Genomic DNA, 20,600 nt, shown 5'->3' with positions numbered 1-20,600 from the left:
TACAAATGGGTTATTTTTGACAAATATGGGAGGAAATATCATATTATTATGATCATGAATTGGAAGCGGGGCTACTTGCACTTGCCTCTCGTTTTTCTGTATTACTAAGTGCAGGCACAGCAGCAGTGCTAGGGGTCCGCAGCAGCTCTACGTGTCATGTGGTCCCCTCCGCAGAGCCAGCGTCTGTTGCTCTCTGCTCGTAACTACTGTAACTACCCTACTTCTGCTCTTCCTCTGTTTTCTTTACTGCTCTGGATTCAGCTGTCCCCACTCTGTGTCTTGAGATTTTCTTCAAAGGGAGGATCTGGCTGGGTTGGTGGTCACCATCCTCTTGGTCTCACCGGGTGCAATCTCTGTGTACAACTTTTTCCAGCAATCCCAGAACTCTTCTGTAACTCCTTGCTGTCTTTGTGTGGCATGGTAATTTCCTCCTTTCCTGTGTCCTCTTAGACTGGGGATTCCTAGACGGCAGGGAATGTCTCATCTTTTCCAGTTGCTGGAGCTCCATTCTCAATACCTGATCTTCGAATGGGTGGATGAATGAGTGAACGGAACTGCTTGAGATGCAGTAAAAACAGCTATATTTCGGGCTCCGCATGGCCGTTCCATGTCTTTTTAGAATGTCCCTAAGATTCCTTTTTCTGTCTCAAAGAATGGTGGCCTGGGGCCTCCAGTTAAGTGGATTATAATGTCACACTGTCCATGAAGTCCTGTAGAATGGAGGCTTGAATTGTCATCGTCTTTGCTTTCAGATCTCACATTAAATGTTAACAGGGTGAAAATGAGTGGTAGGCAGTTTGGAAGATACTTTGTTAGTGATTCTACTTGGGATATATTTTGGTGGACAAGGGAAAGACTGTTTTAGCAGGGAATCTGGAGGGAGCGGGGAGAGGCACTGTGTGGGCTGGTGGAGGAAAGGTGTTCAGACCCTGAAATAATTTCAAATGGAAAGTACATTAAAGAGAAAAGGGATGATGTCAGATCAGAGGGGGCAGCTGGTATTGCAGAAAGATGCTTGAGGGCACGAGTAAGAGATTGTATTAGGGAGAAGCAAAATCAAAGGTGAAGCCCGAACAAGATGCTGGTGAGCTCTGGAAGTAGGTACAATAAGTCAGGCAGGAACCTTTAGTTGGTGACAGACTTTGCGGGAACCAAATTAATTGATTCCTTTAGAGTTTTAAGTGCCAATATTGGGGTTTCAAAGCATTTCTATAACCCAGTTGCCCAATAGGAATGAATTGGTTATCATAACTTATTCCCCCAGCAACTGTTTTGCTCTGTCTGCCCTTGGCTCTTGGGAAGACAGTACCCAAAGTTACTGTAAAATACTGGTCCTCTGAATGCCTGATACTTTGAAGGTTTCTGCTGTAAACACAGCCAGGATGGGAAGAGGTAAAGCCCAGCTTTAGCAAAGTCACTTGGAGGTGTCTGTGCCCTCTAGCTAGCTGGATTTCTGCCAGTCGACAAGACCCTCTCAGTGGAGAGCTGGCTCAGGGAATGGCAGGCTGGGGCCATTCCATTATTCCCCTGAGACATTCCTCAGCGATGAATAGGATGGATAAGCAGGGACAGGTGGCTCTAGGACAAAGTCCCTGGATACACTTTCCTAGCCCCCAACGCCGAGAAAGGGGAAGGTAGAAAAGGGTCAGGCCAGGGTACAGACACAACAGTTGATAGCAGAAATACCTAATATTGTTTCTTTTCTGCAAAAGGGCACCATGCCGGTGGAAAGGATGCGAATGCGCCCATGGCTGGAGGAACAGATAAATTCAAATACAATACCAGGGCTAAAGTGGCTTAACAAGGTAAGCGCATCAAGGGGTGGTGTGCATCAAGGGGTGGGGTGTGTGTGTGTGTGTGTGTGTGTGTGTGTGCGCGTGCGTGTGTGCGTGTGCGTGTGCGTGTGTGTGTGTGTGTGTGTGTGTGTGAGAGAGAGAGAGAGAGAGAGAGATCCTTGCTGAAAGCATACCCATGTGGACTGCCAAAAGTAAAATTGTTCTTTGTGTTCAACATCTTATACTCATTCATTACAAAAATGAATCAAACAAAAAAAGATCATAAATCAATCATCAGGTTTTTATATCAAAAAGATTTTTATAATCTTCTTAGACTGTAGCATCCAGCTTGAGTTCCTAGTTTCAACTCACCTTTGGTGTTTTGGTTGACTGTTTATTGGGGGCTCCTTGCTGTGTTTTACTTTAACGCTGCTTACCCTCTTCTGTCTCCAGATTTCTTTCTTGGCTTTCTAGGATTAGAGGACATGGAAGTTCCAGGGTTTTATATGGGAATGGGACATATTGGTTTTCTTTTCAATGTTTTCTATTTAAAGAAAACTTTTGACTTTGTCTTTTAAAAAATGTCTTCTCTGTATCTTTACCCTGAAACCTTCTTTGTGTGCCTACCTGTCTTGCAACAACTTATCATTTACACCCCCCTGCACGCCTCCCCTCCCCCACAGGAGGCCCAAGGGAGAAGTTTCTCTCCTGCTACCAGTTCTTCGGAGCAAATGTCTTTTTCTTCTTCTCCACCTCCCTCCTCTTTTCTTTTTTGGTCCTAAGGACATGATGAATAATTTAGCTGGTCAGGCTTTATCACTGTATCAGGTGCAAGAGCTTAGAGCCAGATTGCAGATCGTGGCCTGCTGCTAACAACTGAACAGGATATTGCAGCATTTTTTTTTTTTTTTTTAAGTAATATCACTCCTGGCTTTATTTTATCTTCTCAGATATCTCTGAAATCTTGCTGCTTTTTGTTCTTTCTCCTCATCCACTTATTTTTAATTGAATGTGACTGTATTTGAATGTATCCATTTAAGTGAGTCCTTTCTGAAACAGGATGGGGTATGAAGTGAACAGATATGAACACACCATATGCTTATTTCATGTGGTCTGTTGCATATCTTAAAGTCTTAGGGCAAACAATATGTTTTTCTAGGCTTGCTATATCTATAGTGCTTTAGATTTAGATATGTAATTAGTCTTTTCCAAACAAACAAGAAATCGGATTGCTCCTTTCCTACTCAGTTAGCAGGGGTACATGTGGAGGTAAGAAAGAGCAGATGATAGTAAGGGGGAGTTTAAGAGACATAGATAATAAATAATAATAATTATTATTATTATAATAAGAGCTAATGCTTATTAAGTGCTTACTGTGTACCAGGTACTCTTCTAACCAAGGTACATGCATTAACTCACATGATCCCTACTATGAGGTAGATACTGTTACTATTTTCCATTTTACAGACAAGGAAACTGAGGCACAGAGAAGTTAAGTAGGATTCTATTTTGAAAAACAAGATAACATGACCTGTTTTGACTTAGAGTGTGAGATTAAAGCAAATGTTCCTGGATTCTGAAGAGAAGTAAATTGTCTGTTTTTCTTTTTTTTAAAACACATCCACCGATTTTGGTTGGCTTGCTGCAGTGGAGAACATACAGTGTCATTGTGTGTCTTGTATCGAGTAGGCAGTTAATATGCTGCAACCAGTTGTCTTCTGCAGTAGGTTGAATTATGGTTCCTGCAAAAGATATGTCCACATCCTAAACCCTGGAACTTGTGAACGTTACCTTATTTGGAAAAAGGGTTTTTGCAGACACAGGTAAGTACCTCAACATGAGATCATCCTGTATTATCTGGCTGGACCCTAAATCCATTAAGTGTTTTAATAAGAGACAGAAGAGGAGAAGACACATGCAGAGAAGAAGCCTATGTGAAGACCGAGGCAGAGATTGGAGCGATGCTGCTGCAGGCCAAGAACTCCTAGAGCCAGAAGCTGGAAGAGGCAAGGAAGGGATCTCCTGTAGAGCATTTGAAAGGAATGCAGCCCTGCCGGCACCTTGATTTTGGATTTCTGGCCTCCAGAACTGTGATAGAGTAAATTTCTTTCGTAAGCCGCCCAGTTTGTGGTGATTTGTTACAACAGCCCTAGGCACCCTCTGAAGGCTGCTTCCTTACTGGACCCTCCATGGAGATGCCTTTTCTTCCATCCACTTGTCTATGTTGTTCTGATACCAGGCCAGAAGGCAAATGGATTTGTCTTTGGGCAACTAACACTTAGTCCCCCTCAGGTGGCCCTTGCCTGCTGAGCTTCCCTCATCTGGCTCTTGGCTTGGAGTCCTCTTCCCGAGGCAGAGAGGGAAAGTAGATGTCTCTGCCATCTTGCCAGGCTCCTCCACTAGAGCTGGAAAGGAGAGTGTGCCGCCTCTCAGGACAGCGCTGGCACAGGAGTCCATGGGCTGCATCGTGGCCTGAGGGGTCCTGTCAGGCAGGCATCCTACTGGGGCCTGGCCAGGGTGGGCATGTGGCCGTGTTTGTGGGCAGTGCTGGCCCTGTTGTTGAAGGCCTTGTACAGGGTCAGGGTCTTTTCCATACATACCTACACTCCCACAGGGCATCTTTTTATAGGTTTCTGCTAACTCAAGCCCGTTGGCATTCATCTTTCCCCATAAACGACTTCACCAAGAGCCTAAGGTTGTTTCCTTCCCATTCACAAGCATTCCGCCTAAGAATCCCTGCTGATATTTTGAGTAGTTTGAGGTCATTCCAAAATCTCTTTTCCCACTGAAGACTGTTTTAACTCTTAGGAAACAGACACTGTGCACAGGCCTTTGAGATTCACTTACGCCTCATCTGGCATTTGGAAGGTGCTCGTGTTTGCGGTGAGGTGCTCTAGGCTGGGAGCCCCGTGTACAGGTGCCATGCCTGCCTTGTCACTGTCTGCTCAGTGGCAGGCCCTGTGTAAGGAGGAGGCACTCTGTAAGGTCATTCTATGTGTACATGAATGAATGTTGTGTAGTTGAGAAGAGCAACACTGGTGGCTGTGTTTTTGTTCTGTTAAGATAGATTTGGGAACACTGGTCTGGCAGTTGTCACCTGTCTCTCACATGGAGAGTCCATTCAACCCAGTACATTCTTAGAGATAAATAGGTAGTTAATTAGTGCCTTAAATTTGTTTCCATCTCCTACTTCTAATAAATTTGAAGGAGGGTGGTAATGAAATGGGAGGAATCCAAAGGGACAGTGAGGAAGTTTGACAAAGCAGCATTTTATTACTAGTTCATGAGTGGGTCCTTGGCTTGGGACATTTACTTTTTATTATGAGTATTTGCAAATGTAAATAGTATGTTTAAATAGTCTAATGGCTAGAAAGAATAGAATAGCAAATTCCCATATGCCTACATCTAGATTTATTAGCATTTTGTTTTATCTTTGCATGTGTGTGTGCATGTGTGCATATGATATGTTAAAGCAACTCCCTGACAGTGTACGTGTGTAAGACTTAAGGACATTTTCTTATATATCCACAACATCGTTATCAATTGGACAAAATTAATAGTAAATTTTTTAGTATCATTAATGCCCCATTCATGTTCAGAATGCCTTGAGTATTCCCCAAATATCGTTTTATAGTTGATTTGTTCAAATCAGAATCCAAAGAAAGTCCACAGGTTGTGTTTGTTTTTTGTGACTCTATGTCTCTCCTGATCGTAACAGTTATTACTCCTTTTTTTTCCTTCTTGCCATTGACTTGTTGAAGAGACCATTGTAGTTCTGGATTTGTTCAAATGCTTGCTTGTGGTTTCCCTGGGCCATTTCTTGAGGAAGGAAAGAGGCGGCCACATCCAGGTTTATTGTTTCTCTTATAGCTCTGCGGGATTCCCGCTCTGGTTACTGATGTTTTCTATTTCATACTGGAGATCCACCTGGATCCACGCACCAAGGCCGTTCCTTAAGCACAAGGATCATCTGTTCTAGACCTTTCCCTTTTCTTCACTTTGAATGCAGGCTTGTATTTGTGTAACCATCAGGCTGTCTCTGAACGGGGTAGGAAATCCAAACAAAAATAGCAAACTAGTTGGAATGTCTTATAAATATCGGGGGAAAGAAGAGGCAGAGGGAGATAACGTAACTAGTTTCCACATGGGGCCAAGGTATGTTTGTTCTGCGTTGCTCCAGATAATCTTAAATGCTTTTCTGGACTCAAGCCACACTCATCTCTTCTGCCCTCAAAGGGCAGGGTTCCGTACGTATGTCTCCACGAGTGGACTCTGTACACGCAGTTCTTCCATACACAGTGTGTACAGCTACTGCGTGGGCCGGACTGGCCACCTGGGAATTCTGAGCCACCTGGGACTTACTGACAGTGTTTACACAGACACATAGCAACACCATCACTCTTCAGTAGAACCCAGTGATCAAGGACCCGAATGTTTGCTCCTCGGCATCTCTTTCAGTTTTTAAATGAATCTTACCTTTTACCTTTCAATATAGTCTTTAAGAAAAAAAAAGTTATCTGTGATACTATTTTAAAGGTATCTGTGTTACATTTATTAGTGGTTTCTTTTTTCTGCAATATAAAAAAACTAGTTAAAAGTTACATGTAGTTTTTAAACAATTTACCATTTTAACTGTTTTATGTACAATTTAGTACATCCACAATGTTGTGCAACAGTCACCACTATCTAGTTCCAGAACAAACAGTTTTATCCGCCAAGGGGAAACACTGTACCCATTGAATAGTCGCCTCCCATTTCCCTCTCCCCTAGCTCATGGCAACCACTAATCTGCTTTCTGTCTCTGTAAATTTGCCTTTTCTGGATATTTCATATAAATAGAATCATTCAACGTGTGGCCTCTTTTACTTAGGGTAATGTTTTCAAAGTTCATTCGTGTGGTAGCAAGTGTCAGTACTTCATTCCTTTTTTTGTGGCTGAATAATATTCCACTGTATGGAAATACCATATTTTGTTTATCCGATTATCAGCTGATGGATATTTGGATTGTTTCCATCTTTTGACTTTTGTGAGTAGTGCTGCTATGAACATTCATGTATCAGTTATTGTTTGAACACCTATTTGCAGTTCTTTGGGTATATACCCAGGAGTGAAATTACTGGGTCATCTGATAATTCTGTGCTTAACTTTTTTCTTTTTTTTAATTGAATCATAATTGATTATACATATTTTTGGGGTTCAATGTTGATGTATGTTGATCAAATCAATATTATTAAAGCATATACATTATTACAAATCATACTTATTCTTTATGCCCCTTATCCAGTCTCTTCCCATCCCCCTCCCCCACCAACCCCCACCTCTGATAACCCTAAATTTCTTCTCTCCTTAAAGAGTAACTATTACTTTTGATTTGTTGCCTAGATGTTCTGTCCTGTGCTGAGAGAGGTGTCTTCAGGTCCCCCACTATTATCGTAGAGCAGATGCTTCTTCTGTCACTCTGGAATGGGCTTTGTGGAGAGAAATGCTCTCTTCTTTTCTTTGGTCTCTGCTGGTGACTGTCCTTGTGTCAGTGCACTTGAGTGGCTGGCGTCATCTGCATGATGGTTGTGGCGTCTAGCTGCTTTTGTGGCAGCTGTGGCTATTGTGGTGGCTGTGGTGGCCGCCCACATAGAAGTGGTGTTTTTGGTGTTTTCCTTGCCTGGTTGCAGGAGGAGGGGTTGGTCCCCGACTCCAGACCTCAGGACCCCAGGACCCCAGGTGGGCCCCAGGGCAGTGTTGTGCTTAACTTTTTGAGATCGGCCTGGCCAAACTGTTTTCCCCTGCAATTGCACCATTTTACATTCCCTCCAGTGGTGTCTGAGGGTTCCTGGTTTCTCCACGTCCTCACCAATACTTGTTTTATATATATATACATATACATATATTTTTTCTTTTTTAAATTTCAGCCATCCTAGTGGGTGTGAGGTGTTACCTTGTTGTTTTGATTTGTATTTCCTCAGTGATTAGTGATGTTGAGCATCTTTTCATGTACTTATGGTCATTTTTATATCTTTTTTTGGAGAAAGATCTATTCGGGTCCTTTGCGCATTTCAAGAGGATTCACAGTGGACGTTGCTGAGTGTAGTCATTGCTTTTGTGGTTTCATGATTTTCACATAGTTTTTATGAGACTAAGTTTGTGTTTGTGTGTGTGTGTGTGTGTGTGTGTGTGTGCGTGTGTGTGTGCAAATGCTTAAAAAGATCTACCTTATTTGGATCAACTTTGTGTCCTGCAAGGTAGATTTCAGATTGGGTCACCCCAGAACTCCCTTTACCTAGAAAAGAGTACAGCAGCGTAGTTGATTGTATATACCTGTGGAGTACAGAGTTGAATATCAATACCTGTGTGCAATATGTGATGCTCACATCAGGATAATTAGTGTATTCAACATTATGCAATGTAATCGTTTTTCATGGCCCTTCACCAGTTCCGCTCTTACTTCCCGCCTCCCTTTCCCACCTCTGGTAACTTCAGTTCTACAATAGCAAACTCTTAAGGGTCTGTATGTTTAAACATAAAGCTTTAGATTCTGGGTGTGCACTTTGGGAAAAATCCTTTCACTGAAATCATTTCTTTTTCATTTTTATTCATTTTCATGAGACTATCAAAAGACTGCTTTCAGTGATTTTGCTCTCTGATTTTCATCTACATTGAAAACTAAAATTTCAGGGCCGAGCCCGTGGCGCACTTGGTAGAGTGCTGCGCTGGGAGTGCGGCGACGCTCCCGCCGCGGGTTCGGATCCTATATAGGACTGACCGGTGCACTCACTGGCTGAGTGCCGGTCACGAAAAAACGACAAAAAAAAAAAAAAAAAAAAGAAAAGAAAAGAAAAATAAAATTTCACTCAGCACTTTTCTGATCAAGTACCTTTTTGAAAATGGCTAACCTGAAACCCCGCTGTCTCTGTGGATGATACAGAACGAACAATAAGTTTTTCATAAAGTCTCACTTTCTTTCAGTTCTTCTTTGTTAACTGACTTCTTAAAATATGATAGAATTTTCCCTTTTAACAGTTTTTGGGAAACTCTCCAGTGTTCTGAAATATTTTTAGTTCTATCTTTGTATTTGGTTCAGTGAAGAGGTTCTGAGTCCCTTCTGGGACAGTGAGACCCTGTCTCTAATTCACTGTGTGAGACAACCGTGGCGGAAAGTCCCTACTGACATTTCCTTTCCTTCCCCACCTTATAGTGCAGGGATCCCCATACAAGCAATTATCAGAGCTACCTTGAGAGCTTTAAAAAATAGTTTTCTGGGATTTAATCTCTATGGAATCCAAGTCAACAGGTCTGTCATAGGACAGGGAATCTTCCACATCTAGAAGCTGGGAGACAATATGTGTGGTCATTAAGTGATTGAATAGGGGATCACTTAGTTGGGGATGACTTAATAGGGGATGACCTCAGTTTTGAACTCAGATACTTATTACCCTAAGTTCCTTGGCTAAATGATTTAATTCTGTTCCTCAGTTCCCTCAGCTGTTAAATGGAAATTATAACATGGCTCATTAGGTTGTTGCAAGAAACAAAACTGAGCCCCATGTGGGTATGTGTAGTGAATATACAGTGGGGACTTCACAGGGACCTTCATAATAGCTGGTACTGTCAGAAGAGCTAGGTTTCACATATGTAGTTTTACTATGAGGATGACTTTGTTTCTAAAGCATTAGTTTCTAATCATGGGTTTAACAGGGTCTATTTGAGCAATTTTGAGTTACCTCTTAGGCTGTGAGAGAGAGAGAAAGATAGTCTGATATAAACATTGAATTGAGAAAATTTTCTCTAGAAAATGTGTGTCATCTTGTAATCTACACGTCTTTGTACTTTTTGCTATTTCATGCAGGGCAGTAGACCCATAGTGATTAGAGCATTAGAAAAAATCTTCTGTTTCTGTTGGATACACAAGCACACAGAGATGCTTGGTCTCTGTGACAATGGCCTCGGATACACCAACATGACTTTTGCAGCATAAAGTGGTGTTATGTTAGAAAGTTGCCTAATTTTTTATTTCCCTAAGGCAGCTGAAATCTCTATTTACCAAATGATGGAAATAAATAAGAATAAGCATCAGAAGTTTCAGTCGGTAGCCAGTTACCTGTGGCCCTATAAAAGAGAAGATGGGCAATAGTGGAACACACTGGCATACCCAAATCATCACCTTTGACCTTGGAACACATTTCTGCTCTGCTGGACTCTGCAAGACTGGATCTCACCCAGAGTGGACAGTGAAGATTTGGGACCCAGTGGGGAAGTGGGTTTGGTTTACGGTAGATTTTACTGTAGAAATGCCACAAACTCAGTGACGCTTAGTGGGGAATCTTTCTAGCTCGAAGAATCCTCTGCAGTGGTGGGCCAAAACCCATGAATGCAGTTCCTGTTTACTTTTTTTTTTTTCCAGGAAAAGAAGATTTTTCAGATCCCTTGGATGCATGCAGCTAGACATGGGTGGGATGTGGAAAAAGATGCACCGCTCTTTAGAAACTGGGCAATCCATACAGGTATTAAAACTCCCCCCATCATTTCTGGAGGTGGGCGCTATCGTTTATTATTGCTTTCATTACGTATATAAAATGTCCTGGCTTATGGCCTCATGAAGATAGCTCTGAAAAACCTGTGACTTGTCCTCAAGCTACGTCACTCAGAAGTGATATTCCACTCCTCCCATGGAGTCTGAGACCTTAAGTTTTCTGTAAATGTGGTAGTCTCATAACTTCCCCGGGTGTTACAAGGGGAATAAACTCATTTGTTCTGGCGCTATAAACTTGGGTTGAGTTGATCTCCCCCAAAGTAGTCAGGATTATATTTATTTATTACATAATTGAAGTAGGGAAGCTATTTACAGGAATGAACTTTTTACTTAATATTTGAGAGTCACATGAGAAAGAGGTACTCAGGTTACTTCTGTTGTTGGCCTGCCAGCCTTCCAGTCGGCTGGATTACTTAACATTGATTCTCCATTCTTCGACCATTATGCTTTTTTCTCAAGCTGTTTGGTGGAACCAGGGTGACCAGCTTCTCCCAGTGTGTCTGTAACTGTCCAGGTTTTAAAAATAAAATTCCTGCATCTCAAGAACCTTTTCAGTCCCAGGCAAGCCAGGACAGTTGGTCACTGTAGGTGCAGCCTGGAATGAAAAGGTTTCTTTGTGCTACCTGGCTGGCAATACTGTGTTTTGAGAAATTTTTTACTCTGTATCTAATTTTTTCCCTCTTTTTCTAAATCTTTCACTATTTTGTTAGGAAAGCATCAACCAGGAGTGGATAAACCCGATCCCAAAACATGGAAGGCAAATTTTAGGTGTGCCATGAACTCCTTGCCTGATATTGAAGAAGTTAAGGACAAAAGTATAAAGAAAGGAAACAATGCCTTCAGAGTGTACCGGATGTTGCCCTTATCTGAACGGCCTTCTAAGAAAGGTAGAAGTGTTTACTGATTAAAAAAATGATTACTCAGTTTATGTCATAGTACCTTTGTGATTTTTTTATTTCTACATCTGTAGTCACTTCAAAGGTAGAACACCTGTTCATACTGTAGGTGATCTTTCTGCCCTTACCTAGCTTGGAAAAACGAGTTTCAAGTCACTGAAGGCAATAAAGGATACATTTGGAATTTTGACCATGTACAGATTAAAGGAATAAGTTCACTGAGATTTTTCTGAAAGAATTTAATTTAGGGGAAGTGTTTCTCTTTACATCCTCAATGAATTAATCCAGAACTACTTTTTTGTTGCCACAGGAAAGAAACCAAAGACAGAAAAGGAAGACAGAGTTAAGCACATCAAGGTAATCTTTGGTTGTTCAGAGAGAAAGCCAGAGTTGTGACGATATTAATGATTCATATTCTGTGTTCATAAAAACAAGTAATATGACCTCTGCAGTGTGTTTAATCTCTCTTCTTTTGCTATTGTGTTTTGTGTGCTTTCCAAGTCTCCTCTTTGGCAGGTACCCACTTGCAGACACAGGTACACGTATCCCCACTTAATCCAGTTTCACTGAGAAATTTATGAATGAAGTCACAAATTCACACTGAGCTTGACAGTCTGAAGCCTCCGTCTGGTCACTATAACTGTTGCTAGTTGGTCACTTAGTTCTAGCCAAGCTCCAGGAACCAGCTTATGTCTGATACTATTAAGCATATTTTCAGGCTATTAGATATATTTTAAGATATATAAAATATACTTCTATTATGTACTTCTATTAAAATGTATTAACCATATTTTATATATATATTCCATCACAGGCCATTAAGTTGGGGACACAGCAGTCAACTCAAGCACTCTATTAGTGTGGTTCCTAATAGTTTTTTCCTACTCCACTATATAGAAGCATCTCTCATAACTCCCAAGGGTTTTGCATAGGGATGTGTCTGTGTATGTGAGTTTTTCAGTAGACTGTGTAGTCTGAACTCCCCTGCAGTTTAAGGATCTTTGTGCATAGATTGGGTAGCCATTGTTACATAGTGATAGAAGAGCCAGGTATCCCATGCAAAATTGGGACGACCTTCAGTTGCTAAGCAGAGAGCAGGCACTGCCTACTGTCACAGACCCGTAGACCATCAGAGAGATTACCTATTTACTGGGCCCCACTGGCAGATGAAGAAACTGAGGCTCAAGAGGGTTGAGTGACAAACAACCAAGGTCACATGATTATTTAGAACTGAACTTGAAAGAGATGTTAAGCATTCTTATTTATCTAGAATAAAATGTTGGGGCGGGGGTGGAAAAACAAAACTGTCCAGACAGCACAATGTTTGTAAACAAGCCAGTAAGTTGAAGTGGCTGAAAAAAAACCCAAAATAATTTACTTCAGATGTAAAGTTAGACTTGTAAAGGTAGTCAGATTTTGAGGGAAATTGTTAAAGTTGCAGAGATATTTAGTTACATAATGGAAAATAAATATTTTAGGTGGAGTGTTTTAGCAGTGATACTTCCAGTTTCACTTTCAATATTTTTAGTTTGTTACTTATTTTAAATACAGCATAGTATTATGCTTTTGTTTTAACTTTTTGTTGTGGAAAAGTTTTATATGCATAGAAAGGAAACAGATGAGTAAAATTTACCCCGTCCAATTACGTCAGTCCAATTTCAACATTAATCAGCTCCTGGCCAGTTTTGTTTCATTATCTCCACCTGCCTCCGGACCTCCACTATGAAATCGCAGGAATTCAACAATTTTTGACTTACAAAAACAATTTCTTATGGTACAGCTTAATATGTTGAAATAAATTCCAAACATCATATCATTTTTGGCATAAATATTTTAGTATGTATCTTTAAAAGTGTCTTTAAAAATACCACTATTATTGGACCTGAGAAAATTAACAGTAATTCCTTGATATCACCAAATATCCAGCCAGTGTTCAGGTTTCCAGTTGTGTCATCAGTGTTATAACTTTTGCACAGTACTTTCTTTACTTGAATTAAGATCCATGTAAGATCCATGTGATTTTTGGATATGTCTCTTAAGGTAATTTTTTTTTTTTTTCGAACTGTAAGGTTTCCCTACATCACTTTTTAAAAAAATTTATTTTTTTCTTGCTGTTGAATAAACCTAGTTGTTAGCTGTATCAAGTTCCCCACAGTTTGATTAGTGTATTTTAGTTGGAAAAGTACAACTTCCCCACAAATATGTAATTTTGAAGAATTTACTACAGTCTTAAGTGTAACTATATCGTATTTATTACATTTACTATATTTTTTACAGCATCTAGGTCAGTGTCTGGCACAGAATGGATAATTAATACATATTCGATAACTGAATAGATGCATAAGCATTTAACTAAATAGATGTGTAAATAAGTATAATATGTGGGCAAGAGTTGAGAAATTTTACATTAGGATGCAGATTTAACTTCATAATTGCAGTTAATGGAGAAATAAGCATGAAGTAACAGATGTTCACTTTTCAACACACTTTGTTCAGGTATATCCACCATATTTCACTGAATGTCAGATGCCAGTGGCTGTAAGATCCACCATTATTTTAGGTATCTCTAAGCAGAAAAGACCGCCTCCGGTGAAACCATGACACATAACTGATTGCAAGGCACATCCTATTTCAGGGATGTGGAAATGTGAGGAAATATGCATCTTAGAATTGATGACATGTGGTCTTATAAGTAAGGATACCTGCGGTCACATCGACGTTGGCAGAATCTTCCATGTGGCCCCTAAAATGAGCAAGTTGTGGGAGGTACAGCCTTGGGTGGGGCTTGGCCTTATTGACCCAGGGAAGTAAGTGAGAGGTTCCCCGTAGGTACAAGCATGTGGTTCAAGTTCCATCTCAGCAAAGTGTACTGTACATTATGAAATCCTTGTGTAATAAAGATATGGTTAATACCTGAAACTTGAGCCTGAAAGGGACATTGTCTCTTCAGTAAAAGGCAGGTGATTCATCAGACATAAGCACAGCCAAACTTCTGAATTTTAATCTACTCACAATGTGGCAGTAGAACATGGATATGGCCAGTGGGCTTCCCACATTCTCTGGTTCATGGCTGCTAAAGCCATTGTGTTGACTTAATGTTTCTATGGAATGTTTCAAAAGTTAACTCCGCAGGTCGTCTGGATTTGTACAGTCAAAAGCCCTTACCCTTACTGAGATATTAATATATCACTTTTTGTTTTATGTCAGAACACATAAGCTCTGCATTCATATGTCCTGTACAAATATGTAACTGGATAGACTAAGTAGGTTCTTCCATTGAGAAAGTTTGTCTTGTGTGCAGTAACTAGGTATGAAAACTTGCTTTTGAAGCAAGCTCTTTCTAATCTTCAATTCCAGTTGAATTGAACTTTTAATTAGCAAACAATGTTCAGAACACGTGAGCTGAGCGTCAGAAGTTTTCTTGGGTCACTCAGATGATAGATCTTCCTGATACATGTTGCCCAGCAAGTAATTTCCCCAAGACTGGAAGACCCAAGCCCACCGGCCATGTGGTAGGTGCAGAAACGCTGCCTCAACCTTCTCTGTTAGCCTTTTTGAGAGTATAACCTGTGTACTCAGCGAGCCATGTTTTTTACTTAAGCTATGTGGAGGGAACTTGCTGTGAAAGGAAATAAAAACAAGAAAAACTACAGTGTGCAGTACCAGATTGTACATCGTCAGGGCATACATGTGTTTCAAAAAATATCACAGGACCGATTGCTCTGTGGGAATTCAGACAAACCAAGATCAGTAAGGATAGAAGTGGGTAAGACAGAGGGGCGCTAGTTTTTTTCTGAGCCCCTCCCAAGTTCTGAGCTGCAATTACTTCCTCATTTAGTGCTGTCTGTCATGGGCAGGCTATCTCTCTTTGGCATATTGAGGAAATGGAGACAGAGGCTGAGTTACTTTCCCAAAGTGGCACTGCTATGGAGCTGGGATTTGCATCCAGGTCAGTCCAACTCCAGAACTCACGCTCTGTCACCTCACCCAGTGCCTCTCAGCCTTTTGGAAGCTTGGAAGCTGTGGGACCTGAGCCAGGCCTCGGGGGCTGTTCTTGCTTAGAGTTCTTGCTTGGTTTTCCCTAGATGAATCAGGAAACTGGCTTGATTAGAGGAGGAGTGTGTGTGAGGGAACGATGGTAAATAATGACATCGTAGGTAGGGTGGACACAAACGAAGACGTCCTGCCTTGGAGGGCTGTTTGCAGATGAAGGATCTGTGCTTTGAAACTGTAAAGTGCTCCAAGGGCAAAGCACTAGTGTTACGATGGAAATATAAGTGAGAAGGGTCTCTAAAGTCATTCGGTGGAGAGTAGGGTTGGTCTGTATTAGTTCTGAATGCAGACCTAAGAGGAGAAGTTAGAGAAAAACAGATCTTGGTTCAGCAGAGCTTTTTGATAGAGCTGTTAGCCCTGACAGAGATAGGAGCTGGATGAAAACCAGTGAACTCCCCGTGCTGTTCACAGACGGGCCAGGTGACCACCTGTCAGGGCTGTTACTGGACACCTTCATCGGTTGGTTGGATGAGGTCTTCAGGTTTTAAACTTTAATAAGATGAAAACACACACCAGCAACCCGCTTGAAAAACAGATAAAATTAGAGCTGCCCTGGATGAAACAGGTTATGGAGCTTATCCTGCCCGCTCTGGCTCCTCCCTTCCCTGGCTGGTGGCTCTTGACAACGGCACTGCTTGGCCTACATGATGTCTGTGCATAATTTTATGAAAGAAGGCACAGCTGAGCTCCTTGGAGCAGACTTGGAGCACGGTGGGACTGATACTTCTCACAGTGCTAGGAAGGACTGGAGGGGGAGACTGCAGCACAGAGTGTGGCCAGAGGTGCTGGCCCTGGGGATCGTGAGGAGGAGACACTTCTCCAGAGAATGGAAGAGGCTGTGAAGGATGAAGATGGGAACCCCCGAGCTTTTAAACTTCAGAGAGGGAATGGAGCTCGAACAGGGTGAGTTTAAGTTTCACCATGTTGAGTTAGAAACGACAGAGAGCCCCGTAAAGCAGCTGTCAGGTGGGAAGTCGGATCTAGCAGGCATGGAGCTCAGGTAAGTGGTGGAAGTGCAGACGTGTGGTCATTTACCTAAGAGCGACATGGCTGCGTGAGACGGAGACAAGGACTCGTGGAGAAGAGGGACAGTACAGTGAGCCAAGGAAAAAAGCCTTTGAAAGGGATGCTGCAGTGAGAGGAGGAGAATGAAGACGGCCTGGGTGCAAGGAAGGAAGGGAAGGAAGATGTTTCTAGGACAGCCTTTTTTCCCAGAACTTCTGTTCTCATGGCCTGGTGGCCTCCATGATGTGGTGTGAGCACACTCCTAGGTCCAATTTCCTGGCCGCTTTGTGAAGCCCAGCTGTCACCCAGAAATTTTTGTTAGCAGAGAGACCTAGAGATGCCCTTAAATTTGATGTTCTTAAATCTGACTTCAAGGACACTGGCTTTGCACAGCTGAATTAGGGCATTTTGGGGGATGGGAGATGGGTTGGGGCCTGTTATATTGGGCTGCAGAGGAGAGAGCTCTAGACAAGGGGCTTTGGCACAGGGAGGAGACTGTGTGGGTTTGCAGCAGAGGAGCGAGGAGCACTGGCCAGCAGGAGCTCTCTGCCATTCCCTACCTCAGGTCCACCAAGTCCATCCAGCAAGGGTAGCTCTGAGACCAACCAACAGGTGTGTATTATTTCACAGGTCTCAGGAAGGCCATCCCTGCCCCTGAACTCTCTCTTGTGCCAGTTTGCTTTTGCTTAAAATCCTTTAAACTGTAGACCACACCTTGGATTCTATAATTACAGAAAAGGACCTTGAGCATAACTATTTGGCAGAGTTAATGCACCATATAGGAGTCTGGACACACACATGATCTTTTTTTGGTTTTCTTTAGAGCAAGGTGAAAAGATCAGAAACCAAGAAAGCTACAGGCTACTTGATTTACAGGACAGCCTATATCTGAAGTGAGGAAGGGAACAGAAAGAGGAGCATGGTGTAGGATTATCCAGGCCAGGTTACAGTGCAGGAAAGCAGAGGACAGTTGCAACAGGGCAGGAGTGGGACATCAGAGAGGACCAGGACTTGTGGGCCAAAGCTGTTCATGCCGGATCTCTGTGCATATGTTACATAGTGAACGCTATACCCCTTTTCTTAATTTGGGATTCTTGGATTTTAAATATAGTTTAGATTTAGGTATTCCTACTTATTATCATTTGCAAAAAAAATATTTTTTGAGGTGGGGAGCGGCTGGCCGGTACAGGGATCTGAACCCATGACTTCAGTATTATAAGACTGAGCTCTAACCAACTGAGCTAACTGGCCAGCCCTGTTTAAAAAATTTTGACTAAGTTTAGTGCAGATCCTTCTCTCCTGGTCCTGTTCTGCACCCTGGATGGAGACCTTGGAGGAAGGCGCTGGCTACATTTTCCTCTACAATTTACCATTTATATTGTCCTTCCACAGTGACAGTACCAGTGAGACGATTTGCACTGAAGACTTTGAAACTGACAGGTGTTTCTTTTTGAAGTGGGGATGAGAGGAGCAAAACAATGTTCAAAATAGTCTCTCTCAGTCTCCACTGGTAGAAGATACTGCTCCATTATAGAAACAGTCCAGGATACACCTAGGGTTGGGGGAGTAGGACGGTGTACAAAATAGTTCTGCCTCAATCTCCATTGGAATTAGTGCAGGATACAAAGGTTTCTTAAGATGGAAGCTCCTGGAATTGAACCGTATTGCATGACCAAAGACTGAGTTCAGTTCCTGTAGCTCCTCAGGCTAAAAGCAGTGTCATCTTGGGAAATTAATTTAGTCTCTGAGTCATAGTTTTCTCAAGTGTAAAGTGATAAAAGTATCAAAGTATCACTTGCCACTAATTAAACTGCAGATCATGTGAAACACTTAGAGGTCTTCAACTGAGAAATCAGAATAATTTAGGTTTTTAAATATATGCAAGTCTGTCTGACTCATTACTTTCATAAGAAACCTGACACAGAATGAGTAAAAAATAAGTTAAGATAGCAAAAAAACCCATAAAAGCAAACAGTTCTTTCCATAATTTCTTCAGATGCCTGTACTTAGTTCCTTTTGAGGGAATCGAGGACATGGAAGTGCAATAATGGAATGGGGGGCACGATTGGGGAAAGGGGCAAGGGGGCCCTGAGGAAGCCTTCCAGAAAGGAAGGGGCCCCTGGAGAGAGAAAGAATTGCAGCAATGACAAATAATTCCGGTTGACAAGAAGAGAAAGTGTGGCCCTCCCTATTGGACGTCTGAGTGTGGAGTTGAGGGAAAGGGACCTGAGAAAAGGTTATAGGATTTGGGAGAACAGAGTTTTATTGGTGACCTTTGATAATAGCAAGCACTTATTTAATATAAATGCCACGTTCACATTTATCTCATTTAATCTTCACAAAGCCCATGTGCTTCCCCCCCTCTGGGAGCTTGATTCCACAAGTGTAGTGCAAGGGGGACTGCAGGTACCAGTGAGGGCCAGGTGAGGAGGTGAAGTTAGGAAGGCTAGACACTTGCTCAGAAGTTTGTCTGTCAGGGAAGGTCATGGGCAAGTGAGGTTTTTCCAGAAAGAGCAGATTTCTCATTTGGAGCTTGTAAAAGAGGGAAAAATACAAGATGCTGGGGGAGAAAGAGATAAAATTCTGCCCAGTGAAGCTGTTCTGGACCTTTCCTTATGTTTGACTTTTGGTACATCTGGTAAACCGCACACTGTGTGATTGTTTTTAAAAACCTGAGCTGTACAGGGAAGTGATGCTTTTGAAGTCATAGTTATCATGGTGGAAGTTTGCCAGGTCGGATCAGGAAGGGGTAGGTTATTTCCCCTTCTTCCCTATGTGACTTCTCTATTATATTTTGGGGGCTCATTGTGGAATCCAAGTAGTGAATAAGTAAAAACACCCACCATGCCTTAGAGTTGTCCACCACTCTTGATGTTTCAAAGCACAGTCATCTGTCTCTCACACGATCCTCTGCTCCCAGTCTTGTGTTCCTTCTGTCCCTCCACTATCTTCTTCCATTTTAGATTCCTTAGGAGTTGTCCTGTGTGGCTTTTGTCTGACTTGATTGCTATCATAGAACAAAAACAATCTTATCTTGAGGAAAAGTTCTCTCATCAAAGTGCTGAAAGTCAGTATGTTCCTCAGGACTGGCTTTCCCAGAGGGAGTGGAAGGTTCTAGTGCGCTTGAATAAAGCAGACATTTAGAGCTATAACAAGGAAAAGGAATTTGTCCTCATTAACTCGCTAGTATGAATGTGTAGCCTCTTGGGCTGGATGGGGTATTCAGACACTGAGAGGGCATTTGTGTGAAGCCACGGGAGTGGGGTTGCCTGGCTGGACTCAGGCCAGGAGAGGGACGCTTCAGCTGTGAGCATGGCCCATGTTATCAGCCAGCCACCCAGTGCAGGATGCTCAAGCGGCCGGAGTCCATGGCAGACCGTGTCTGGGGAGGATTCATCCGCAACCTCTTCTGGGTTCCTGTTCTTGGGCCAATCACTGAGGCAGAGTATTTTCTAAGAACTAATTATAAGAGGTGGCATGGTTCCTCCCTTAGCAAGAAAGCCAGGAGTTGACTCTTGTGGGCACTCCTGCAGAGAAGAAAGACTCGGAATCTATGCCGTGCGGTACTTTTCCCAGTTACACTGCCCTGCTTAACCCCAAAGCTATTGTCTGCAGCTGTGAGCATTTCCTAAAGGTGAGCCAGATGCGCTGGTACCATTTCCTCAAAGGGAAATGGAAGAAACCTAATACCCAGCAGTACACTCCGTGCAGAAATGTGCTTTCACTCCAGGCTAATTTAAAGAAGCAGGGGACACATTCAGTAGGCACACAAGAATGACCTTCACGTCAAAGAAAGTAGACAGAGGTAGAATTTAAGCTAAGAAAAGGGAGGGGAAAGGAAGTGTTCTCAATTCTTTTTTCTTTTCTTCTTCCTAGCAAGAACCAGTTGAGTCATCTTTGGGGCTTAGTAATGGAGTAAGTGATCTTTCTCCTGAGTATGCGGTCCTGACTTCAGCTATAAAAAATGAAGTGGATAGTACGGTGAACATCATAGGTAAACTGTTTTGACGTCTCATTTTTTTCATACATGAGCAGCCCTCTGGGGTCTAAAATTTGTAAAACAGTGATCTTGAAATAACATAGTCAATGGGAGGAGGTCTTGGAATCATCTCAAGATGCAAGGTCCGGCCCCTGCATCTTGACTTCAGGGCTGAAAAATATAGGCTGTTGAGGATCAGATAAAGGAACTTAGGTGGGTCAGCCACAGGAACAGGAGGCTGACAGTGAGTCCCCAGGAGAGTCCAAGTGGATGAAATGTTTTTTGGGTTTATTTTCCAGTAGCTCATTGTTAGTGATTCTCAGTTTTTCACTCTTTGGCCACATGGACAAAAGTGTTATTTATTTAAC

General features: G+C 42.2%; 1 protein-coding gene across 6 annotated transcripts in view; it reads left to right on the top strand.

The window, feature by feature from the left end:
• IRF2 (interferon regulatory factor 2) overlaps nucleotides 1-20,600 on the top strand; it is a 79,563-nt gene that overhangs the window by 39,351 nt on the left and 19,612 nt on the right. For 4 of the 6 annotated variants that reach the window (XM_063077076.1, XM_063077075.1, XM_063077074.1 and 1 more), the window contains exons 2-6: nucleotides 1,713-1,805; nucleotides 10,171-10,270; nucleotides 11,010-11,186; nucleotides 11,506-11,552; nucleotides 20,130-20,247. In XM_063077076.1, coding sequence (XP_062933146.1) covers nucleotides 1,719-1,805; nucleotides 10,171-10,270; nucleotides 11,010-11,186; nucleotides 11,506-11,552; nucleotides 20,130-20,247 — 529 coding nt within the window. In that variant the 5' untranslated portion in view covers nucleotides 1,713-1,718. The remainder of the gene's footprint in view (nucleotides 1-1,712; nucleotides 1,806-10,170; nucleotides 10,271-11,009; nucleotides 11,187-11,505; nucleotides 11,553-20,129; nucleotides 20,248-20,600) is intronic. The other 2 variants (XM_063077080.1, XM_063077078.1) reach the window with 1 other exon arrangement.

This window comes from Cynocephalus volans, chromosome 13 (genome assembly GCF_027409185.1).
Source record: "Cynocephalus volans isolate mCynVol1 chromosome 13, mCynVol1.pri, whole genome shotgun sequence".
NCBI classification, from domain to species: domain Eukaryota; kingdom Metazoa; phylum Chordata; class Mammalia; order Dermoptera; family Cynocephalidae; genus Cynocephalus; species Cynocephalus volans.
The sequence above is the reverse complement of the archived record's forward strand: the minus strand, read 5'-3'. Positions and strand labels throughout refer to the sequence as shown.